The 26,149-nt window shown below is 34.8% G+C and overlaps 2 protein-coding genes across 8 annotated transcripts; one reads left to right on the top strand and one right to left on the bottom strand.

Annotated features, from left to right (window-relative positions):
* The first annotated feature begins 1,150 nt into the window (after positions 1–1,150).
* Positions 1,151–9,349, top strand: LOC110921657. Of its 6 annotated transcripts, none has more exons than XR_004885514.1 (5): positions 1,152–1,471; positions 1,544–1,776; positions 2,637–2,711; positions 8,568–8,706; positions 9,177–9,349. XR_004885514.1 is itself a non-coding variant. In XM_022166004.2 (3 exons), exons 1-3 carry the CDS (start codon positions 1,403–1,405, stop codon positions 1,935–1,937), a joined length of 333 nt encoding a protein of 110 aa, XP_022021696.1. In that variant the 5' UTR covers positions 1,153–1,402; the 3' UTR covers positions 1,938–1,952. The 6 variants fall into 6 exon arrangements, 1 of the variants encoding a protein (XP_022021696.1); XR_004885513.1 differs by having other exon boundaries at positions 1,153–1,471; positions 8,632–8,706; XR_004885515.1 differs by lacking the exon at positions 8,568–8,706 and having other exon boundaries at positions 1,151–1,471; positions 2,573–2,711.
* Positions 9,350–10,763: 1,414 nt separating this feature from the next.
* Positions 10,764–25,056, bottom strand: LOC110921984 (homeobox protein knotted-1-like 6). Of its 2 annotated transcripts, none has more exons than XM_035986451.1 (5): positions 24,490–25,056; positions 23,973–24,095; positions 23,738–23,849; positions 13,425–13,627; positions 10,764–11,011 (listed from the first exon to the last, which is right to left on the bottom strand). In XM_035986451.1, the coding sequence occupies exons 1-5, from the start codon at positions 24,832–24,834 to the stop codon at positions 10,853–10,855; spliced, it is 942 nt and encodes a 313-aa protein (XP_035842344.1). In that variant the 5' UTR covers positions 24,835–25,056; the 3' UTR covers positions 10,764–10,852. The 2 variants fall into 2 exon arrangements, with proteins under 2 accessions (XP_035842344.1, XP_022021997.1); XM_022166305.2 differs by having other exon boundaries at positions 13,425–13,648; positions 24,490–25,052.
* Between the last annotated feature and the right edge of the window lie 1,093 nt (positions 25,057–26,149).

Here is a 26,149-nt window from a genome sequence, read left to right on the forward strand (position 1 = left end):
ATATATATATATATATATATATATTCAGGCCCATCCTCACACCCGCTTACGTGTACGCCTACGTAACGGAGCATTCTTTGAGGACTACCCTCCTCCACACCCTATAATCTTAGACATCTACTTTTCATGGTGGTGTTTAGTGAAACATGTTGCTTTCTTTCTATTTTTAGAAACTTTTTGTCTCCTAACATCATTACAACCTACAAATAGAAAGATACCAACTAGATACTATTTTTTTAATGGCTCAGCGGTACACACCCCTCAAGAATTGAACCCCCAAACGAGTTCGAATCCCAGGCCCCCCCTAAGGTCCAGCCGCACTGGAATTACCCAATATTGATACCAGAGTGAACTCGAACCCGCGGCCACCCGGGCGGAAACCCACGCAAGCATGTTAAACCCTCCCACCTCCACTTCCATTGTCAAAATTCAAAGTCCCTCCAATTAATTTTCAATTTGTTTAGTTCAATTAAGAATGTTAATAGAAAGTATTATTAGAGAACTATTAGTTAATTAAGTTTTAAATGAAATATCTCTCTAATTCCCAATCAATCTGTTAATGTATCATTCTTTGATCTTTGTAGAGGTTCTTTCACACTTGAGCTTTGTAGTCTTAAAGTCTTCATCATATATTGTTTTGGTCTTTCACCTTTGAGATTTGTTGCACGTGATGATTTGTAATTCATTTCCCAAGTTTTGATTATCGTAGTCTTGATTCATCGTTTGATCTTTGCACTTGATAGGTCTTGTGTATGATGATTTTAATGATTTGTGAATCATTAAGTGTAACGCTCCGCGTTTTCATAACTTTCCATATTTAGAAAACCGTTGTTCATGTTCCTTTTTTTGGAAACTTCATATCCTTGTGTTCGTCGTCTCGCTTTAATCGAAAAAAAAATGATTATTTATTTATAGTTTAGTTATTTAAAATACATTGAGTTCACTATTTAAAAGTTTTCTTCTATAATAAATTTAGTTAGTCGTTAACTTTTAAAGTTAGCCAAATAACAAAATAACCTAGTTAGTTTGGTCAACTACGTTTTATAACTTAAACTAAGTTATTTCAGCTAATTAATTGACCTTTCAAAGTTGAGGGACTTTATTAGTCTTTTCCTAAAACTAAATGGCAAGAAACCCTACACCTACCTCTCTCGATTTGTATAAGCAGACAACACACCACACAACTCACAACCCTCACAAGCATCCCTCCATCTCCCTCTCTCTAAAAATCCGGTCACCGGATTAGGGTTCCGGCGACCCTTCCGGCGCCGCCTTTCCGGTGAGCCACAACCAAACGAACCGGGCACGACCCCCCACCTCTACCACTCTTGTCTCCTCTCCCTTGTCCCACACAAACAACAGCAGCAACACCGCCACTCGACGGCGGCGGTAGAACGGAACGATGGGCGGCGGTAGATCGGAACGATGGGCGGCGACTCGCGATTCGGGTTTCGAGTTAGAATCGGTTCAGGTTAGAATCCGGTTCAGGTCTTGTTTGTTTGAAATCCGATTCGATTTTCGTTCAGTTTTGTTTTTGGTTCAGGTCATCGGAGCTCCGGCCCGGCTGACAACGGCAACGAGTTCAGGTCTCGGTTCAGTTGAATCGGGTGGCTCGGGATCGAGCCTGGATTTGTTTCGGTTCAGCTTTCGTTCTCTTGTTCGAGTCCCGTTCGACCTCAGTCCACTCCGGTCATCATACGGCTCGGGTCTCAGGTCAACGGCTCAGGTTTGGCTCGGAATCGGAGTTTACGTCGGATCCGAGTCTTCACTGTTTCGGTATAACTCTTTAACTCAATCAATTTGTTTTCTTTTATTTCAATACAAATGGAACAACAGTCGAATAAAGAAACTGAACTAGATCGGAATTGTGATTTTTTTTTGTGGGTTTGTTCTGTTTGTTCGATAGGTTCATAATGGAAAAGATAACATGCTGTTGATGATTTGAAAGTAATAATACCCCTTAATCCAATACAAAAACTAATTTCAGTTTAGTGGTGGTTGTTATTTTTTTAATAAAGTCAATTTATGAATCAACTCAGTCGACCGGGTCAGCGTGGTCAACTGCAGTTAAGCTCGGTCTCGAGGTGGCACGAGAAGTAGTAAAAGTTTAATGACACAAATTTTGTTTATTTTTTTATTTGTTTAGATAAATATTTATTGTTTTGAAAACGAACTCGAACCGTTATATGTAGTAATTATTTACGTTTTGACATTGACGATAATTTTACATATAATGTTGATTAATTGTTGAGTTTTGAAATAATGATCGACACTTTGGTTGTCAGGATCATCCAAAAACAGAGGAAACTCTGCCCGTTTTTCGTAAAATCCACAAAACAATACGTATATAATTTCAAAACGATATTTTTTATTCTTTTTCTTTTTGATTCGTTTTCTTTATAACCAAATCTCTAAATTTATAGCATGAATTCTTTTATAACTATATTTTTTTATATATATATATCAAGACAACATAATATACGAATTCCAAATTTTGTAAAACATAAATATTAGGATTATTTATTTTTAACCTAATAAATAATAACAAGTTCGCAATATTTTAAACGTCTAGGATAACACTCTCGTCCGTTCTCTTGGACTCCCGTTTACTCATGCACCGTCGTTTACCCATGTAGGGTGACCTCGATGTTCCATCCTCCAAATCTTTTACGCTCGTCAACACTTGGATAATCGGAAGACTTGGCAATTATGTGAGTATACTCGATCCCTTTTTCCCCTTTACACTTTGGGATGCAACATGTATAATTATGCAAACATCTTTAAACTAAACTAAACATACTCAATCCTTGTACAAACATGAAACTAATGTGCTTTACTTATGATTCTTGTATGCTCTATTTGAACGATTTGGAACGTATATGCTCACTAACTTTGCTAGCCCACCTTAACAATTATAGCGCTATAGGATTTACGCACCGCCCGTTAAACTTGGGGTATTGTTAAGTTAAACATTTACCATCCCGCTATCAATTGGGATTAGGCTATTTTATGCGTTGGATTCTTGGGTTTGATCATAGTGTACGCCAAAATTGCATACTAGTAATTCACATATTATGAATCATGTTGGATTTGAGCCTTTTATTCTATTATGCTATGTAAACAAACTTGTATACTCACTCATTGCCTTTGCATTGAAACTCTATTTTAATACATGTTGCAGGTTGACTAATGAAGTATGGATGATTGATGAAACAAGTTTAGGGTGGACTAGATACACACCTTAATTTATCTATCTTTGTTTGTCATGTTATTTGTTGAAACAATGTTGTTATTTCCTTTTAATTTTGTATGACATTTAGTTTTGAAATGAAATTTGAATTTAATTAGATATTGTCACATAGTGTTATGACGTCTCTAGCAATCTATACACACTTCGTCTCATCCCGATGTTTCCGCCATCGGTTGGGGTGTGACAGATTGGTATCAGAGCCATAACTATAGGGAATTAGGAAAAGTAGGAATGCTTTAACCTAGTCTATAGTTTTAGAGCTTTATTCGTATGTTTTACTTGAAACTACTTGCATGCTACTTTATTTGGCTTATTTATTCTCTTATGATCTTTTAAACATATGTGTCACTTATGTGTTAATACTTGACATGCCATCCTTATGTGTTAATATTTGTTTCATTGTGTGTTAAGTCTTGTCTATTATGTTCGATACTTGTTTTATTGTCCTAATCCTTATGTGTTACTCTCGACATGCCTTCTTATGTGTTTATGCTTGTTCGTTTGTCCTTTTAACATACGCTCTCCCTAAGGCATTTTACTCGATTTTTCTTAAACTCGAAAACACTCATATTATACAAAAGAGACGAGTTTATCAAAATAGGCGTGAAACCCACAATTTGGTAAACAACTCTCATCTCGCTTGATTTCATTTTGTTGCACGAAATTACACCATTAAGTTAGGAGTGAAATCCACATCTTAATGGAAATTTCAAATTTCAAATTTCAAATTCAATTTCTAGTGGACCCTCGTTAACGTGTCGAAATTAAATTTCGACCCAACGAGTACCAACCACACTTAGGGTACGAACTCGTCAAGCTAGGGGTGAAACCCGCACCTAGTCGACTAGTCCCACTCCTTGATTTTACATAAATCTCGCCAAGTCTCGAATTTTCGATTGAACTGGGGCATGTAGTAACCGGAAGGGTGAATACCGTTAACCGACTTGTCGGCGAGAGTATACCATCTATTAGGCCAAAGCATGCTCTTCAATTTCGAATGACCTTTCGACCACTTTGGTTAGTCAACGTTCCGTTTTGGAACCATCCAAGTCTCTTTTTATCGAACTTACGTCTTATTATTTTCGATCTTTTATGATGAAATTCTCTCTTGTCAATTTTGAACTATTTGTGAGATTTCACTTTTGCGCATACATCATACTATTACTTTTCATACAATTACGCATTATTAGCATGCATAATTTCTCGTAATTTTATTTACATTTTTCTTTTTGTGACAACAAGTGGAGACATATCGTCGAGATATGAGTGATTTCCTTACCTTGACGATTAACTGCGCTTCTTTTTCTCATCTTACAACGACCTCACCAATGGGTTAGGGGTGATTCCCTTACCTAGGTGATCGTTACCAATACTTTCTTTTAATAGACTATGTTATGTAAACGCGATCATTTATACACCTAAATCGATTATCATTAGTCAAATCTCTAATTATTTCAAAATGCATTGTTTATATGAATGAACTTCTTATCCTACAATCTATATTTTCATATAGCTTACACACGTGAAATTTTTAACTTTTCCGTAGACACTTGTTTCTCAATATTCAAAACTTTGCGAAATGCTACTCACCAACTTAGTCGGTTTAATAAATTCATTGCCCACAAAATTTCGTATTCCACGTAATTACTAAAACGCACTCGTCTTGCATCATATTATACAAAAGATTGTTATTTTTCAATTGATAATCAAACCAACTTTTCATACAAAATATTACAAATATTATCCGATCGTTTATCGAAACTCTTTCCAAGATCATCAAAAAAAAAAAAAAAAAGAAACATTTTATTAAGGACACCTTTCACGATCACTAAGTTCATATACCAAATTCTTTTTTTCTATGGATTAACTTTTTCACAAGAATCTTGTAAACTTCAAAATTTTCTAATACAAAGTTATTTAAAGCGATGCGAACTTGTTAACCCCTAGAATTTTTTTTCAAAACCGCACTCGATAAGCCAATTAAATTCAAAACACGTGGGCAAGGAAACTTCATAAGAACCAACAAATTTTCAACTTATGTAAACTCCTTTAAAATCATAGTAGTATTCCCATTCTTTTACAAAGTACGTTTCACGTAACCGGTAGTTGTTTTATACCTCCTTACATGCACAAACTAGATTCTACATCCCACGACAACTCAATCTATTTTAACTTCACGTTTTGCGCAAACAACTATATATGCATATCATTTTACCCGTTTTAGTCAATGTCTCACAGCAATCTCGCGCGTGTCACTCGTTTCCTTTTTCTTTCATACTCAAGGTTTTAATCTTTTACGCACATAAACTTGTGTATTTCGATTTATACTATAAACAAATAAGTATTTCCTACATCCATGTTTATGCATTTTATGCCTTCACTTATGTTCACACTTACACATTTATGTATTACTCATGGTTCAAAATTCATACGTTTTACGTTTATACACACACTCACAATTATACATTTACGTTGTCCTTACATTCATGTCTATACTACATTCATATTCACATTCATACATTTTATGTTTTCATTTACACTTGTACAACTCTGTTACGCTTATATTCGTACATATATATATTTTATTCATACTTAAACCTTCATGTTTTACACCTATGTTCCCGTTCATATCTATGCTCATACATCTTATGTTCACACTTATACTCGTATTCGTACTCATACGCCTTGTGTTTATACTTATACTCATGTTTATACTCACATTTATACTTTTTTTTGTACACGTTATGCTTATACTTTTACTCATACCCCTGACATGCGTTTTGTGTTTATGCTCATGTGCGTGATCACGTTTGAACTTATGCTATGCTCATGCTTTTTACTCAAAATTTATACTTTCGCGCCTATACGCGAGCGAAACCCGAGGGATTCGCTTACGTTGGTCTTATACTATTTGGAACGCAAACATACTTATATGTTACATTTTTTTTTCATTCACATGCGATCTTATTTTCAAGACTTATGTATACCGTAATTCATACGCAACTAGTACAAGCTATGCGGATCAGGCGACGATTGATGTAATCGCGGGTGCACACGGGATTATAGTAATCGGCGTATGAGAATCATAGAGTGTACTACTGCGTATGGTAAGACACGGAACGTATCATGACACCGAGTACGAAACAGACGTAACACGGTTGAAACATGGTGGATACGCCGCTGGTACTTCCTATATATAAGTGTTTTCACCATGTTACCAAACTTTCGTGAAAATGTGCCATGAGAGATTCAGTGTTTTGTAGACCTTTGGACCTAATTCAAACCTTAAACAACTCACGAACGCCTTATAACCGATTATCCACGACGAGACTCAATTCTTAGCGCACTACTTTTGTCTATCCGATACGTATGACATTCTTATACTTGTAATCGCCTATTAGATCAATCGTTTAACCCTTACATCTCCGTTATTCTCCGTTCTTCATACAAGCCTCAATTTTAAACGAATCTCTTCTCTTTGCCAAAATCCTTTCAAGTCTTGCTCCTGAATAAATTTCGGGACGAAATTTCCTAAAGGAGGGGAGACTGTAACGCTCCGCGTTTTCATAACTTTCCATATTTAGAAAACCGTTGTTCATGTTCCTTTTTTTTAGAAACTTCATATCCTTGTGTTCGTCGTCTCGCTTTAATCGAAAAAAAAATGATTATTTATTTATAGTTTAGTTATTTAAAATACATTGAGTTCACTATTTAAAAGTTTTCTTCTATAATAAATTTAGTTAGTCGTTAACTTTTAAAGTTAGCCAAATAACAAAATAACCTAGTTAGTTTGGTCAACTACGTTTTATAACTTAAACTAAGTTATTTCAGCTAATTAATTGACCTTTCAAAGTTGAGGGACTTTATTAGTCTTTTCCTAAAACTAAATGGCAAGAAACCCTACACCTACCTCTCTCGATTTGTATAAGCAGACAACACACCACACAACTCACAACCTTCACAAGCATCCCTCCATCTCCCTCTCTCTAAAAATCCGGTCACCGGATTAGGGTTCCGACGACCCTTCCGGCGCCGCCTTTCCGGTGAGCCACAACCAAACGAACCGGGCACGACCCCCCACCTCTACCACTCTCGTCTCCTCTCCCTTGTCCCACACAAACAACAGCAGCAACACCGCCACTCGACGGCGGCGATAGAACGGAACGATGGGCGGCGGTAGATCGGAACGATGGGCGGCGACTCGCGATTCGGGTTTCGAGTTAGAATCGGTTCAGGTTAGAATCCGGTTCAGGTCTTGTTTGTTTGAAATCCGATTCGATTTTCGTTCAGTTTTGTTTTTGGTTCAGGTCATCGGAGCTCCGGCCCGGCTGACAACGGCAACGAGTTCAGGTCTCGGTTCAGTTGAATCGGGTGGCTCGGGATCGAGCCTGGATTTGTTTCGGTTCAGCTTCCGTTCTCTTGTTCGAGTCCCGTTCGACCTCAGTCCACTCCGGTCATCATACGACTCGGGTCTCAGGTCAACGGCTCAGGTTTGGCTCGGAATCGGAGTTTACGTCGGATCCGAGTCAACTCTTTAACTCAATCAATTTGTTTTCTTTTATTTCAATACAAATGGAACAACAGTCGAATAAAGAAACTGAACTAGATCGGAATTGTGATTTTTTTTGTGGGTTTGTTCTGTTTGTTCGATAGGTTCATAATGGAAAAGATAACATGCTGTTGATGATTTGAAAGTAATAATACCCCTTAATCCAATACAAAAACTAATTTCAGTTTAGTGGTGGTTGTTATTTTTTTAATAAAGTCAATTTATGAATCAACTCGGTCGACCGGGTCAGCGTGGTCAACTGCAGTTAAGCTCGGTCTCGAGGTGGCACGAGAAGTAGTAAAAGTTTAATGACACAAATTTTGTTTATTTTTTTATTTGTTTAGATAAATATTTATTGTTTTGAAAACGAACTCGAACCGTTATATGTAGTAATTATTTACGTTTTGACATTGACGATAATTTTACATATAATGTTGATTAATTGTTGAGTTTTGAAATAATGATCGACACTTTGGTTGTCGGGATCATCCAAAAACAGAGAAAACTCTGCCCGTTTTTCGTAAAATCCACAAAACAATACGTATATAATTTCAAAACGATTTTTTTTATTCTTTTTCTTTTTGATTCGTTTTCTTTATAACCAAATCTCTAAATTTATAGCATGAATTCTTTTATAACTATATTTTTTTATATATATATCAAGACAACATAATATACGAATTCCAAATTTTGTAAAACATAAATATTAGGATTATTTATTTTTAACCTAATAAATAATAACAAGTTCGCGATATTTTAAACGTCTAGGATAACACTCTCGTCCGTTCTCTTGGACTCCCGTTTACTCATGCACCGTCGTTTACCCATGTAGGGTGACCTCGGTGTTCCATCCTCCAAATCTTTTACGCTCGTCAACACTTGGATAACCGGAAGACTTGGCAATTATGTGAGTATACTCGATCCCTTTTTCCCCTTTACACTTTGGGATGCAACATGTATAATTATGCAAACATCTTTAAACTAAACTAAACATACTCAATCCTTGTACAAACATGAAACTAATGTGCTTTACTTATGATTCTTGGATGCTGTATTTGAACGATTTGGAACGTATATGCTCATTAACTTTGCTAGCCCACCTTAACAATTATAGCGCTATAGGATTTACGCACCGCCCGTTAAACTTGGGGTATTGTTAAGTTAAACATTTACCATCCCGCTATCAATTGGGATTAGGCTATTTTATGCGTTGGATTCTTGGGTTTGATCATAGTGTACGCCAAAATTGCATACTAGTAATTCACATATTATGAATCATGTTGGATTTGAGCCTTTTATTCTATTATGCTATGTAAACAAACTTGTATACTCGCTCATTGCCTTTGCATTGAAACTCTATTTTAATACATGTTGCAGGTTGACTAATGAAGTATGAATGATTGATGAAATAAGTTTAGGGTGGACTAGATACACACCTAGATTTATCTATCTTTGTTTGTCATGTTATTTGTTGAAACAATGTTGTTATTTCCTTTTAATTTTGTATGACATTTAGTTTTGAAATGAAATTTGAATTTAATTAGATATTGTCACATAGTGTTATGACGTCTCTAGCAATCTATACACACTTCGTCTCATCCCGATGTTTCCGCCATCGGTTGGGGTGTGACATTAAGGGACTGTTTGTTTAACTCTTAATGAGGCTCTTAATGGTTCAGACTGTTTATTTCGTGAGCAGATGTCTAAATGGTTCAGACATTTGACATTTGCCTCTGAATGGTTAACCATTATACTGAGTGAGAATGGTTATGACCTAAAGTCTGAATTGGTCAGACATTGCCTCTGAACTGTTAAGCATTATACTGGCTCTTAATGGTTCGGACCTTTTACTAGTTCAGCACTTAATGATTCAGACCTATTAGTGGTTCAGCACTTAATCATTCAGAAGTTGCCAAACAGCCCCTAAATGTTAAATGACATGTATATAGTATATACGCGTCCTTAATCAACAACCATTAAAAACAACTTACAAATTCGAGACTACCAGAAGAAGGTATCATTTGTGATTTTAATAATTTCATATTTTTTGTTAATCCTTGTTTTCATAAGAAGTCAGTTTTGGGCTCAAACAGAACCAAAAACCCAAAATTTGGTATTTGGGTTTCTAAATTACTGTTTGGGTTTGATTTTTCGATCGTATTTCAGTTCGGATTTGGTTTTTTCACTTTGATTTGAATATTTTTGGGTCAAAAAAATTTGTTTCTATCTTTTATTACATGCCCTATCCCAATCGGAACCGAACAAAATTGATATGCATCAATAGCCAACCAATACTAAAAAAAATTCAACGCCCAACTTGATACGCCTATACTGGACTGAGAGACATGCTAACGTACAGTCATACAGTCGTACGTACACCCAATTTAGATGCATCATTTGGGTAATGGCATGTGCACTTACGCCCAATACCCCTCCCTATACAAGGAAGCAGTGGCGAAGCTTGAATTTTTCGGCGGGGGGGGGGGGGGGGGGGGGGGGGGGGCGAAAACGTATATACCCACAAATTTCTATACGAAAACGACATATATAACACTTAACACTACTGAGCGAAAAATTCGGGGGGCGGGCGCCCCTCCCCGCCCCTCTTATCCTTCGCCCCTGCAAGGAAGGGGAGCAAGAGGGGTTCTTTTGTGCCTTATTTGCACTGCTCTTCTCGTATATATACACATACAACACATAAAAACATCATACTTGATCTTCCGGGGTGGTTCCTAAGGTTATGGTCTCGCAACCCATTCTAGAGAATTATCAAACATGTTGCAGTTCAATACACTACGGTTGAGAAAAATAGGACCGTCCCAACTCAGAATACCATGGTTATTTCGTTTTTCTACTCACCACTCTATTATATACAAGATGACCCAGACGGGTGCGAGAATAATCTGTTCAAAAATTATTATATGCATTCATCCGTTCTTATTTCAGGAAATGAAGAGTGTTGGCTAACCCCAATTGTAAGCATTAAATTATGATTATTATAAGAGTAAGTACAGTTTGTTTAATATACATGCATCAATGGTACCATGACATTTTCAGTCGTCATAGAAATCTTGACCAGAAAACCCACCCATAATTGCTAGCTGCATGTTTTCAGATGGCTTCCAGTGCCGCTTCCTTTGATTTATAAACCAGTTATTAATTTGTTTTTGATCTAGCCCTGTTGACTCCGCTAATGATATTTTATCAGCTTCCTACATCGTTCATTTTTACAACAATGCATTTAGCAAAAGAAATGTCAAACAAACGGAATATTTCATCATACAACTAGGGCTGCAAAAGAACCAAACGTTGACCGAACAGTTCGTGAACCGTTCGGCGGGAAGTTCATTTGTGTTCGTTCGTTTATTAAACAAACGAACACGAACGAAAAATTTGTTTGTTTAGTTATATGAACAAACTTGAACAGAGCCGTGTTTGTTCATTTATGTTCGGTAACGTGTTCGTTTATGTTGGATTGTGTTCAATAGTTCATTAGTGTTCTTAGTTTTTATATTTTATATAAATATTTAAAAATTCCAACAAATAAAAATTTAATAAGACGTATTGATCCAATTTTAAAATTTTGTTTCGCAATTTCATAATCCAAGTTTGTTCTTTTGTTTCCAATTGTGTTCATTAACATTAGTTTGTGTTCATTTATGTTTATCAACGTTCGTTTTCGTTCATTGCCTAAAATTAACAACATAAATATCGTTTGGCAAGTGTTCATGAACAGTTCATGACGAACACAAACAAGGTTTTGTTCATGTTCGTTCGGTTCGTTTGCAGCCCTACATACAACCATTAAACCTGTGTAATATAATATAGTGCCTATATTAATAATGCTTGTGACGATAAGTTCAAAACGTTTAAAAAATAACAATGAGAGAATCAACGAAGTTTTGAAAATTAAGAAATGGATGTAAGAATAATTCACTTTATTCGGCATAGTAGTTACGTTATAAAGGGTATAATCCTATAATAAATAAAGCAAATACGGGACAAACAATTTTTAACAACAAATCTATTTTACTGTATAGGAAATCAACTAAAATCTCCGGAAAATAAACAAACACAAAAAGGGTAGTTGCATAAAATGAAATATTTTGAAGTATGTCATAGGGTTCACACAGAATTTTTTTTAGTTTGATTATCAATTCAAGTCCCCAAAAGGTTTAACTATTTTACTAAAAAATGTGCCTTTTATAAATATTCTTAATAAAACAAAACAAGGTACAAGATTCACATGTATAAATTTGTTTTAGTTTGATTATCAATTTAAGTCCCCAAAAGGTTTTAACTATTTTACTAAAAGATGTGCCTTTTATAAATATTCTTAATAAAACAAAACAAGGTACAAGATTCACATGTACAAAATACATGAACCTTAAAATCTGTTATATTTTTGCATATTTGGTACTCTAAAAATACAAATATACATAAAATTATTACGGGTATACTAGAGATGAGCATTTGGTACCAGTACCGAGTATATTCGGTACCGGTACCGAGTATATTCAGTACCGGTACCGGTTTTCCCCGTGTTTTGGTACCGGTATTTACGGGTAAAACACCGAGAAATACCGGTACCGGTACTGAACCGGTGTATTCGGTACCGATACCAATTTCCCCGTATTTCGATGCCGGTACTTTCGTTACATTTTAACTTTGACATAAATACTCAATCAGTTGAAATTATGACATAAAACACATTTAAAAAAAAGCTAGACATGTCACCCATAAACCCACTAGGTGAAACCGAATTACACGACTTGTTTAACTAAATGTGTTTGTGAGTTGGACCCGAAACTGACCCAAACTTGTTTAGACTTTAAGTCGGACCTATGGCTTCGTATTAGATTCGTGTCGTGTTTGAAAAACACAATCCCTAATTAAGTCGGAAACTATTAGATCCGTGTCATGTTTAACAGTTATATATTTAGGACTGCAAATGAACCAAATGAACATGAACAATACATTGTTCGTGTTCGTTTGTTAAGAAAATATGTGTTCACGAATTGTTCATGAACACTTACCGAAAGAGATTTTATGTTCGTGTTCGTTTGATAAGGAAATGGACGGGTTCATGTTCGTTTGTTAATTTTGGGCAACAAACATTCATGAACACAAACTAATGCCCATAAACACAAATGAAAACAAACGAACACAGACAATCGTTCATCAACAGAATATTTAATACATGATACTAAATATTTTATTTGTCGGAATTTTAAAGTATTTAGATAACATAAAAACTAAAAACACTAATGAACTGTCGAACATAAACGAAGACGGCTTTTGTTCATGTTCGTTCACTTAACTAAACGAACGAAATTTCTTGTTCATGTTGGTTTGTTTAATAAACGAACGGACACAAACGAACATCCCACAAAACGGTTCACAAACTGTTCTCTTAAGAGTCTTAACGTTTGGTTCGTTCATGTTCGTGCATTTAACTAAACGAACGAAATTTCTTGTTCATGTTGGTTTGTTTTATAAATGAACGAACACAAGCGAACATCCCACAGAACGGTTCACGAACAGTTTGCTTAACGTTTGGTTCGTTTACAGTCCTAGTTATAGTTATAATGAAACGGGATACAAGATGAAATTAGGTTAAATTACCGTAGGGTAAGGCCATTTGTAATGAGAATCCCACCATTGAAGCAAAGTTTGCCTTGCTGCATTTGGCAACTTCCCTTTTTTCTTCTTCTTGGAGAATTCATGTTTAAGGGAACTTATATGACCGCCAAATTTCCTTAACAGCCTATCCTTTAGTTCCTGCTCTTCTCTTGTGCTTTCTGTTTCTCCTCCACTAAATTCTTCTTCTGATGACACTATTCCATCATCTACAATATAGATCGCAAAAGAATAAGACACTGTACAAAGCGACACAATAGTTTTTAATGGCGAGCATAGCGCTCGCTATAGCGAATAGCGTGAGATTCCTGCTAAATGATGTTTAGCGCCTAAATAGCGTGAAAATAGCGAATTTTGGTGTGTTTTTTTTATAAATAGCAGATAGAGATTGAAAAAAGAAGCGTGTTTAGGGATTTTTATTTTGGGAATGAAAAAAGAAGCGTGTTTCTTCCATATTTACAAGAATTTTGATAAAATATACATGTAAAATACGTTTAAAATTTGCTTCTAGTGTATCGCTAAACATGAATAAGCACCCGCTATTTTATCGCTATCGTCACGTTGCGCATAGGTAGCTTGGCGCTATCGTCCTCTATTCACTATGGTCTAGGGGTGCAAACGGTCCGGGCCGGGTTGTCCATAGTTGTAAATGGCGAATAGCGATAAGGTACCTATAGCTAATAGCGATAAATAGCGAGCGGCTATTTTATAAATAGCAATACATGAGAAAAAAAATTTATATGTATATTATATCAAATATATGCTATTTTATCTGTATATTTAACAAAACCTTTAATCCAACTATTTTAAAGCTATATGCTATTTATATTTAAAAGAACAAAAAAAGGTGTCACTATTCTCGCTATCCATCGCTACAACCATAATAGCGACACTACAATCGCTATTGACAACTATGGGGCAGTCTGTTACTCGAATCAAGATGGGCCTAAACAAGATCAAGCTCATACTAGATCATTTAAATTACGGGATCCCAATTGTTTACCACTTCATGAGGGGAACAAATTGTTTTACAAAACTTTATTTGAAGTTATATTCCCGTTAAAAATATATTTGTATGCAGTATATAGCATTTAAAAGTTAGTTAAAATTTAAACATTAACATTGGGATTAATGGGATAACCGTTCTTTTTTTAAGGTGGATTTCATTTAAAGAAAACTAGCAAGGTGCTAGATTGTACATGCTAAGACCACCTGTAGTGGGACTTTTTTTTTTTAAATTGAAAAAAAACGCCCGGAAACGCCCCCACCCCCATTACGGTAGGCGTTATCCGGCGTTATTTTTGAAAAAAAATGTTACCGGCGTGTTTATTAAAACGCCAAAATGGGATTGTGATGGCTTGACTTTGGTTTGACTGGCCAATGAGAGAATATATTGGTTTTTTTTTTTTTAATGATTGGAATGGGCATTATTAGGCATTATTCCCACTACGTCACTTTTGCAATAACGCCCCATGCTGATTGGGATGACACGTGTCGGATAATGCCCCATGGTGGGGGCATTATTTTTCTTAACCACTACGGGTGGTCTAATGTTGTTACGCCAAGTTAAGAATTTAAATTTAAAATGACAACAAACATTTCATATTTGCTCTATGTTTGATTTGATCCACAATAAAATGTTTGTCTTTATTCCTTGAATTCTTTCATGTAATTACATTGGATTATATTAGATTAGACTATAAAAGACCAGATTAATTGGGTAGAATGGATATAAGTAGTATAGGACAAACTGCACGTTAAGTCGTATCAGTGTCAGTAACAAGTAAGACTGATTGACGGGGGCATAGGTAGGTATACCCCACCATCAAATCAAACTGTCAGCTCCGAACATACAATATCTTTATCTTTGATATTTTCCTGTTTCTTTCCTACTTCCCCTCAGACAAAACTTACAACTTTTTATCCACCCCCGCACGTCTATTTTATCATATTTATTCTCTTAAAAATATAAACATCCCTCCATCATGAAAAAAGATCACGTATTGTTTTACTCTATTAGTCTATTTGTTAGAGTTAGGCTTGAGGGTGTGGTTGGAGCCCCTAGGGGCTTTATCAGGTTACGTTAGCGCCACCTAGGATCCATCTCAGCCATGGAGCATCCTTTAATTTGCATGGTATGGATAGAGCCCCTATTAAACAAAATTTAAAAAAAATATTCATTGGTTTAAAACTTGTGGGCCCCACCTAAACCCTTAAATTCTCGTGTTACCATGGTGGCGAAGTGTGTATAGCGCCCCCCTCTTAAAATGGAGGGTGTGGTGATGGAGCCCTATGGGGCGCTATAGGTGCTGAGTTGGCGGAGGTGACGCCCCCACACCCTCTAGCCTTATCTTCAAACATACAATACCTGACTCAGTTTTTATTTATATTCTAGATTCCTTTAAAACGAACGGCTCATCAGATGAAGAAAAAAAAAACCCTAAATATCCAAGGATGATAAACAGTTTGCACTTGAAAAGATTTATGTATAACAAGTAATCATATATTTATTAGATAAAAAAATATAATATATGTATAAGTAACAGGTAAGTTCATACTGGCAAGCCTACTTGGAATTATGTTATGGTTTAACTAAAATTTGCACAACTCTATGACACGTCACCACCACATCATTGGCCTTATCTAAGTGACCCTCTGTCACGTTGTGGCTTAACTATAATTTACAAAACAAAAAAAGTGTAATTGTTTGATTTAAGGGAAGAGGGGGAGATCCCCCATCTCATAATTCCATCATGGGCGTTAAGTAGGGGTGCAAACGAGCGGAGCGGCTCGCGAGCTACTTGAGATCGCGTCGAGAAAAAGCTAGAAACGAGCCGAGCCTTATCGAGCCCGAGCCGAGCTTGAGCCTCAAAACAAAGTTCGTTTGTTTATCGAGCCCGAGCTCGAGCTTCACATGTGAAGCTCGTTAGGCTCGTCGAGCCTTATCGAGTCTTAGTGTAAACGAGCCAAGTCGAGCCGAGCTTATTTAAACTTGTTTACAAGCCGACCTCGAACATAAAAATAAGCTTATTTAGTAAACGAGCCCGAGCTTTACTTATCGAGCTCGCAAACCTAATAAGTCTATTATTTATATTATTTTTATTTAATATACTAATTAATAGATAATAAACGAGCCAAGCCCGAGCCGAGCTCGAGCTTGATAAAATACAAATGAGCTGAGCTCGAGCCCGAGCTCTCGCTAGTTAATCGAGCTCGAGCCTGGCCGAGCTCGGGCTCGGCTCGTTTGCACCCCTGGGTAACACCCCCTCTCTTGGCGGCCCCTTTCATGGGTGCGTTTCGGTGTTTAACGCCTAAAGTTGATGATGTGGATTGGCGGGTGTGGGTTTAACGCCCACAACGTACAGTCTTATATCCATCACTAAGAGTTGGTCTTTCCTAAGACTTTTATGAGTAGTGCTAAACGTACACCTTTCCTAAGCTTTTACTGAATATACCTACTTCCCACCTACTAAATCAGTCATAGTACTGAATACGTTTATTATATACATAATACTGCGTTTAGCAACACCCTTCTTTTATAAGTAAATAAAACTGAATTTATTAGGCATGGGAATGGTTTACATGCAATTATGCAAATGTAGAATAGCACGGGAGGTGGACCTAGTTAGCTACTCCCACTATAACCTAAGAACAACAAGGCTCCATAAAACGACACGTCAGCAACAGGCAACAACTGGACGAATATACCGGGATTGAGTTGACAGGTATACAGAAGAAAACCACCACCACTACTGCACGGTGCATACCTAGGGTTCTTTTTGTGAAAGCTGCGAAAAGCACGCAGCGGAAAACACGGGAGTCCATGTGAACAAAAAATGTCCACCACACAGGCCATCCCTAACCATGCATAAATAATCATGTATCTATATTATATGAACATTTGGGGTTACAAATTTAGTTAATCTGTTTTATGTGATTGTTACAAAGAATGCAACTATACACATATTATATAATGTTACTGTAACAAATACAAATCCACACAAATTCAAGACACGCGGGGATCCAAGTTTTTATTCTTTATTAAAAACGCTAATAACGCATTAAGCACGTTATGGCACACGGGCGAGACAATGAATGTTATGTTGTTACATGACTAATGATATACTATGTAGTTTTAGAATGTTTCGCATCTAAGGTTAGATTCGTGACATCGTATTCACATTTGCCAAACAAAACGATTTGATTTTAGAATATTTTGTATTTAAACTTATATGTGTAACAAAATTATATTCATTTTTCACACTGTTTACACCATGAAGTTAGGGCCGTTCAAATCGCTCACGTCTCGTTTGACGCTTGTTCGGAAACTGCTCGGAAAATGCTCGTTCGATTTGACGCTCGGTTGGAAACGAGCCGCTCTGCTCGGTTCAGTTTGTAAATGAGCCAAGCATGAGCAAAGGTCCGCTCGGCTCGGTTCGGCTCGAATTATTATTTTAATTAGTATACATATACATATACCTATACACATACATATATAAACATGTATATACACATATATACACACAAATATAAATTATACATAATACACACACCTATATATATACACACACTTACACATACATATATACTTGAATACAAATTAAATTTATAGTTTTATATGTACCACTCTATTAGAATTTGGTCAACGATATACAAATTTACAACTATATCTATACGTATTAGCCCAACCACGCCAATAAAAAAATTAATATTAAAACTAAAAGTTAAACCCTAAACGTTAAAAGATGGTTTGTTTATCGCCTCAAGGTTTCATGTCGTTACCCTAAGTCGGTCGTCTCCTGCTCTCAACGTAATTGTTGTGCAATATGATCATCGCCTCGTCGGCCGCAACATTGTTATTAATAAGAAAAATATCGTGCCATTAAATGTGCATGTTTTTAAGACAAAAACTTGAGACCCAACATTGTCACTATCTCTTTCAGCGGGCGACACGGTTGTCCAAATCGCTCGAACTTCGCTCGACGCTCGCTCGGAATTTTTATCGCTCGAAAAATGCTCGCTAAATTTGAGGCTCGGTTTTAAATGAGCTGCTCCGCTCGGTTTGTAAACGAGCCAAGCACGAGCAAAGGTCCGCTTGGTTCGGCTCGGCTCGTGAACAGCCCTACATGAAGTATGTACTAAACATCGATTTTATAAAAACTTTTTCTATATATATCTTCTATTTGTCATGAGAGATTTTAAACCATTTGACCTAAGTTTAGTGGAGGATTCAAATTCAACAAGTGCATCTATATGAGTATTTTGGAATATGTTAGTATGTCGTTCTAAACAATTAATCCAAGTCTTTTAGTTTCTCTCAAAGAGCTTATTATGCATAAAATAAAAACTAAAGGTTACACACAGATAATTTGCACGCTCATAAGAAGGGTAAAGTTAACGTACAAATAACTTTAACGTACCCCCCCCCCCCAACCCCAAAAAAAACCCTAAAATTACTCTACAAGATCAAAATTACTCTACAGAATCATTTGTAGAGTAATTTAGATAATTACCAATAATTACGAAAATGCCACCGCATTTTTTCAGCAAAACCTTCTGTTCATACGTTTTGTACGTTAAAGTTATTTGTATTTGATCTATACTCCTCATAAGAAAGGTGCTTGATATATATAACAAGACAAACTCAAACTTATAAGAGTTCACCATGAGCTCTGATCAATGATCTAGCTTTTTAAGCTTTTTCTAATGTGTAAATGTGTGTGCATAACACACATACGCGCAGACATGCAGCCAAAGATCGTCAAAAAGAACGCATGACATGTAGCCGAGTGTTTGCACCGCTTATCAAAACTGTTTTAACTCGTTATTATTTTCTAAAGTAAAAGAGTTTTGTATAAGCAATTTCAAGACCTTCATTCAAAGAAGTTTTTTTAAACTCACAAATTCTAAGGTAGGCATTTTGAATCAACAATCCGGAACGCTTTCGGAACAACTTGTTTTTGTATTAAAATTTAAAATACAATATGCAAGTAAACCATTTTAGTAAACAACCCAAACATCCCTTTATACTAGAATGATAACATTGTTAAATAAAAGTAGCACCCAAAACAATCCACACACGTGATTATATGCCTTGAATGCAAGATGATATCATTAATAAAAGAAAACAACGCATGCACACGAGGCCAGCGAAGATCAATCTTCAAAGTTCAAAGCACTGAAAGTTAACTTGTACTTTGAGGGGTATATAATAATAGTTGCTAACTCGCAAGTCTTAAAAGATCTTAGTGTCATAAATCTGAATTACTTTACTTATTATAATGGCTTGTGGCATCAAAGGCTGCTTAAAAGTTAAAGAGGAAGACAAACAGAAGAATATTTCTGTCAAAATTAGTTTTAAAAAATGTATAGAATTAAGTTTGGAAAATCCACTAATGTACTTTGTTTAGTTTACTACTACTATAAATGAGATGAGGAGAATCCATATTGGACAAAGAACAGAAACCGCAACTTATGTATAAAACCTTAACATGGGTTCTTTGGGAATGTTTTCTCATGATTAACTCACAAGCAGGACCACATGAAGAGGGTATCAACTTAACTGTAAACAAACACAGTTTAGACACTTTCCAATGCATATCTATACACACATGTCTTAGATTTCCAAAAAGAAAATATATAGTTTCTTACAACAATATTATAAGGGACCAATGGTTGGTGTGAATGTTGACCGATAAATATATAGAAGACTAAATTACTTTTTGAGTCCCTGTATTTTAGTGGTTTTAACTACTTGAGTCCAAAATCAAAAAGTTTAACGCCCTGAGTCCCTAGTTATTTATTTTATAACGTTTTGAGTCCAATTTTGTTCATTTTATAACGATTTGAGTCCAATTTTGTTAAAATGTGGACTCAAAAGGACTCAAATGGTTAAAGAAAATGCTTATAGGGACTAAGGTCGTTAAACTTTTTGCTTTTGGACTCAACTAGTTAAAACCACTAAAATACAGGGACTCAAAAAGTAATTTACCCTATATAGAAATAGAGTGAAGAAACAATCTCGTAACTCCAATAAAATCATCTTCATTTATATAGTACATTTTATATTTATGAAACTTTAGATATTAACCACTATATACAATCTAATATATAGAAAACTCTATGTACAACCTAAAAAGCTATATGTACAAACTAAACAACTATGGGTACAACGTCCTCTCGATGCACAAAATCTGCCCACATAGAAGAGGCGCAAATATGACATGCGTATCATGTGGCCTGTCACTTCACACCGTAAGAAGTAACGCCTCTCTCTCGCATGTCGCGCTTCAGGCGCACTTTTTAAACTAAGGCTGGAATTTATATTTCAGCTACAATTTCTAATCCATTTAAGGCTCTAGTTAATATGGTGGTTATTAGAGTGAACCTATAAGTAGAGGTTCATTTGAAATGTTAAGTACAATTTCTGATACAAATATAAACTTTTCTACTTCCGTTTTATATTAACATTTATTAGAACGTACTCGATCCTTTTCTCGCTTTCATTCTACATCAGAAGTTATAGTTCATATACATAATAGACAGACACCAATTTTGTAAATTTAGGCACTAAGATACTAACTTCATGTTGAGGAAAATTATTACATAAGAGTAGCATTTCAATCATTTAGATCTATTAGACCTATGAATCCTATTTCAGCTTCTCCCATGCCTCCTTAAATTAACGAATATATGTTTATCAAAAACTTGTTTTTTAAATCATCTTAGAGAAATTGATGATTCGATTATGATTCATTTATAGTCAAGTTTTGTGTTTAGTTACGGTTATTTTATTTTGAACGACAAACTAACCTACTATTATATGCTCCTATAAACCACTTATACCTGCATCATGCAGAATTTGAACCCTCCGCGGGCCCGCGACTCCACCTCTTAGATAGCAGGGAGGCACCATGAGTGACAATATAACAAATAAGTCATACCACAAAAAATAAACTTTTTTTTTTTACTTTTTATGAATAGTATTTTATACGTCGAATTTATTATATATAAAATATTGAGTAAATTACTGTTTTGGCGACTGTGGTCTAGTCAGTTTAACAATTTCAGTCCAAAAAGGAATTTTTAACATATCAAACCCTGAGATTGCATTTTATAACGGTTTTAGCCCCTGACACTAACTTTGTTACTTTTTTGCAGTTAAGTGTAAGGGTAATCGGGTCATTATATACCTTACAGGTTGTTTTTGATAATTACAAAGTTCTTTTAATATTTAAGAGATTATTAATGCAATTACTCAAGTTTTATTTATTATTATTTTGTTAGTTTCACGATTATTATCTAATAAAATACGTTTTAAATATACAATTAAATATGTATTTTCATTAACCGTTTGTTTTTATAAAAGTCGTTTTAAAAAATAATTTGTTTTTTTTACATTTTGTTTAAACCTTCTATCCTTTTTAAAATTGTTCCCTTTTAAACCATTTGTTTTTTAAAATCGTTCTTTTTAAAGTCGTTTGTCTTTTAAAGTTTTTTTAAACACTTCATTTTATACCATTATTTTTAAAATCATTTATTTTTTAAAGATTTTTAAACAACTCGCTTTTCTAAGCCGTTCATTTTTTAAATTTTACAAAACGTCGTGTATAAAAAACAAAAGAAATGTAAGATTTGAAAAAAAAAGATACATTATAACAAAAAGTTTGCAAAAGATTTCCAAACATTTTTTAGAATGGTTTATTTCCTTTTCAAATCTTCCATTTCTTTAGACCGTTTGTTTATTCGAAATTTGTTATTTTTTAACCTTTCGTTTATTAAATTCGTGCGTTTTTAGTACCTTACACTTCTTAACTTATTTCTTTTAAGGTTTTGTTTTTTATAAGCGTCCTTTTTTTAATCTTCGTTTTTTTAAAACCACCCGTTCGTTTAAAATCGATCGTTTTTAAATTCCTTCGATTTTTTAAATCATTCGTTATCTGAAGTACTTTTTCCTTAACGGCTATAAGTAAACTTAATACAAAGTTTAAAAAATGAACGATTTCAAAAACGGTTCTAAAAGAAATGGTTTAAAAAGAAACGCTTTTAAAATTAACGACTTAAAAAACGAATTGTTTAAGAAAGATTAAAAAATGATTTTAAATAGGAACATAAAATGAATCCTTTAAAAAACTTTAAAAGACAAACAACTATAAAAAGAATAATTTTAATAAACAATCGGTTTAAAAATGAATAACTTTAAAAACAATAGACATTTTAAAAAAGGTTAAAAACAAATGATTTAAATACGACGTTTATAAAAAACAAACGCTTAATGAAAATACATATTTATTTGTATATATAAAACATATTTTGTTAAATAATAATTGTGAAAATAAAGAAATAATAAAAAAAACTTGAGTAAATGCATTAATAATCTCTTAAATATTAAAAGAACTTTGTAATTATCAAAAACGGCCCCTAAGGTATATAATTACCTAATTACCATTACACTTAACTGCAAAAAAGTAACAAAGTTAGTGTCAGAGACTAAAACCGTTATAAAATACAACCTCAGGGTAGGATATGTTAAAAGATTAATTTTTGGGTTGAAAGGGTTAAACTGGGTAAACCACGCCAAAACAATAATTTACTCTAAAATATTACTTTTCTTATCTTTGTACTTTATAAATCACAAGTGCATATTAACTAGCATCATTAAATTTATTAACTATTATTAACTAAAACTGTTTGGACCTAACAAGACCTATAACTAGTACTTGACCGAATTAAGTAAAACCATTTTAACTGATAAAATGGATTTTTTAATATAACAGTAATAATATGTATTAATAATGAAACTTTACTTTTACTATAAACATAAAGATAAAAAGATATAACATATAAAAAAACATGTGTATATTCCTAAACAATGTTTTGAAAACCGGACCGATACAACATCGGTCAGTTTAGTTATAAGATGTTAGACCAAACTACTACGCACCGACCGACATTTAACTTCTCTCTTCGCACTGACTGACATTAACTTCTCTCTTTGCCAGTCACCCGCTCCTTCATTCCAGACCGATCAGTTAAACCAGTGAACCGTCTACTAGGACTTAAAAAATATGTCTACAACTAATAAGGCTAAAAACCTGAAACACGACTAGCACAGGTAATTATAAAACTTCAGAAAGACAAATAGCAACAGTTTTTCAGTCATAACTTCCAGCTTCTATAACTGGTAGTGCTAACGTGTGCCAACATGATGCTATCATGCGCTGAACACAACAATTGCCACACGGAGAATTACTTATAACTTGTTACTCAATAAACAATTAGGAGTTAAATGAACGTACCTTTACAGAGATTACTAAGTTGTGTTTCAATATTGTTGAGGAAAACTGTTGCTTCGTCAAAAGGCCTTGCCAGATCGGACTTGTATTTCACTAGTACTTGACTGTACGTCTCCTACACAATCAAAAACTTCATCAGTTCATGATACAGTTCATGATATTGAAGTCACTAAATGAACGATTATAAATATAAAAATTAAAAAATAATAACAACAGTGTTTCAAGGTCATATACGAACCATAAACTCATCGAGCTCAGGATCTTCCCCTAAGCAACTGGAAACGACACCGTTCCGCATACTCACGCCATTTTCTCGACGGATTTCTTCTAACAAACACGCTATCTCCGGTGGCGCACCTAACTGTGTAACAGATTACACAACAATAAGTTGTTCAGTAACAACAAACACGTCAAACTTATGAACCAAAAAAACTTAAAAAAACCGCCAATAATTTCGTTTCACGCGATATCTTCGGTAACACGAAACAGTTTAAAATTCAAACAAAAAACGATTTCGAAACTTTTCGTGAATTCAAAATCGGTAACCGTCGATTTAATCACGACAAATTTTGAACTGAAACGAAACGAAACGAAACACGAAGAATTTGATTTCACTTAATATTTACAGCGTATGTTACGTGTAGATCGATTTATGAAACCGATCTGAAGTTAAAACCGCAATCGATATCAAAACTATTTCGCAAACATAAACCGATAGATGCATCAAGCAATTAGGTTTAAATTAATTCAATAACCTTACGACAATCGATAGACGCATCAAGCAACTGCGGATACAACGGATGAGAAACGATTTTCGCTTTAATAATATCATCATCAACGTTATCGTTTGTATTCGGATCACGTAACTGTCGATTGCTTCGATGTAACCGAATTTGTTCATCAGCTGTGGCCGCGACGGAAACAGCATCGGTGATGACGGAAGCAGCGGCGGATAGTAGGTGATCGGAGCCGTAAAACGTCCGGTAATGATCGGCGGCGGAGGTGTAGAGATCGGCGGTGTAGACCGGCGGAGACATGAGGTTTGTTTCCGGTGAAACGGAGTAGTCTGAGATGGAATGAAAACCGCACATCTGTTCCATGATGATTAGAAATAGTGATTTACGCTAGGAAAAGGTGTTGTGTGTAAAAGAAGAAATGATTAATGGTGGTTTCGTGGTGGTGTGTATATAGTATGACGGAGGAACAGTTAGGGTTCTGCTTTTGGATTTGGTGGAGAGAGAGAGAGAGAGACGAAAAGCTAGTAAAAGCTTGTAATAGACTAATAGTATTAGTATGATCTCATATACATGAGATAGTTCCTTTATTTTATTCTACATTGAAGCATGGAATCATAAAGTTTATAATATATCAATAAATAGATAGATAACAAGTTGTTTCATCGACTATGGTATTGTTGTTTGGGTCTAAATTTATAGTTTTAAGTTGATTTTGAACGGACTGTTAATGGTTGAGTTGTGTTAATGATAAACATAGTTAGTAGTTACATTATTTGATAAGTTGTTTCGTCGGTTTTATTGTTTACGTCTATTGTTTTAAGTTGATTTTGAATGGTTTGTTTTTGGTTTAGTTGTGTCATTGATCGTGGGGTTTTTACTTTTTAAGACGGTTTACTACTTTCCTATGCTACATTGAATAAGAACTTAGACGGTTGAATGAATCAAGATAGAACCATGCTTTGATTGTGGGTTTGTTAGTGTGGTTTTCAAAGATGCTATATGTTTGGTTGATTCAAAGTGATCTAGTTGTTCTTTATTATAAAAAATAATTTATGATCTAAAAGTCTTTTTTTTTTAACGGCAAAGGTTACATAACACTACTTCTAAATTACACCAACTTTTACCCCATGCCAAAAAATGAACCCTGGTCACTCCTTAAGAGACACAAAGCCTTTACCACCCCACCAAAGTGGTGATGGCATGATCTAAAAGTCTAACGTCTAACACCTAAGCATGAAACAAGAGGCATTTTCCGTTAAACATACAATGAAAATTAAAAATATATGATGAGACAACACGTTTTTGTCTCATGTTAAAACCACTATATCCTAATTATATGATTATGTTTTCTTACAATTTTTTTTCTAAACCACACAACACTAATCAAATAGCAAAAAGGCCAGCAAAAAGCTGAAAATCCCTACAAACAAATAATATCAAGTTACAATATCTCTAACATTAAATTCGCGTCGCCTATCTCAATTCAACGCGTTGCCTTTTCACAAACAAACAAGCTGGAATTTTTTTAGTATTTAAAATGCTAGTGATTAGATTTGATCCTACTAACTTTTGCCTTTTCTTTCGCTTTTTTTTATCTTTCCAAAGTAATTATGTTAGGTTAATTATGATGTCCTCTTAATTTATTGAATTTTAAATGTGGTGTTTTTGTTCAAAACCT

This window comes from Helianthus annuus, chromosome 17, assembly GCF_002127325.2.
Source record: "Helianthus annuus cultivar XRQ/B chromosome 17, HanXRQr2.0-SUNRISE, whole genome shotgun sequence".
Classification (NCBI taxonomy): domain Eukaryota; kingdom Viridiplantae; phylum Streptophyta; class Magnoliopsida; order Asterales; family Asteraceae; genus Helianthus; species Helianthus annuus.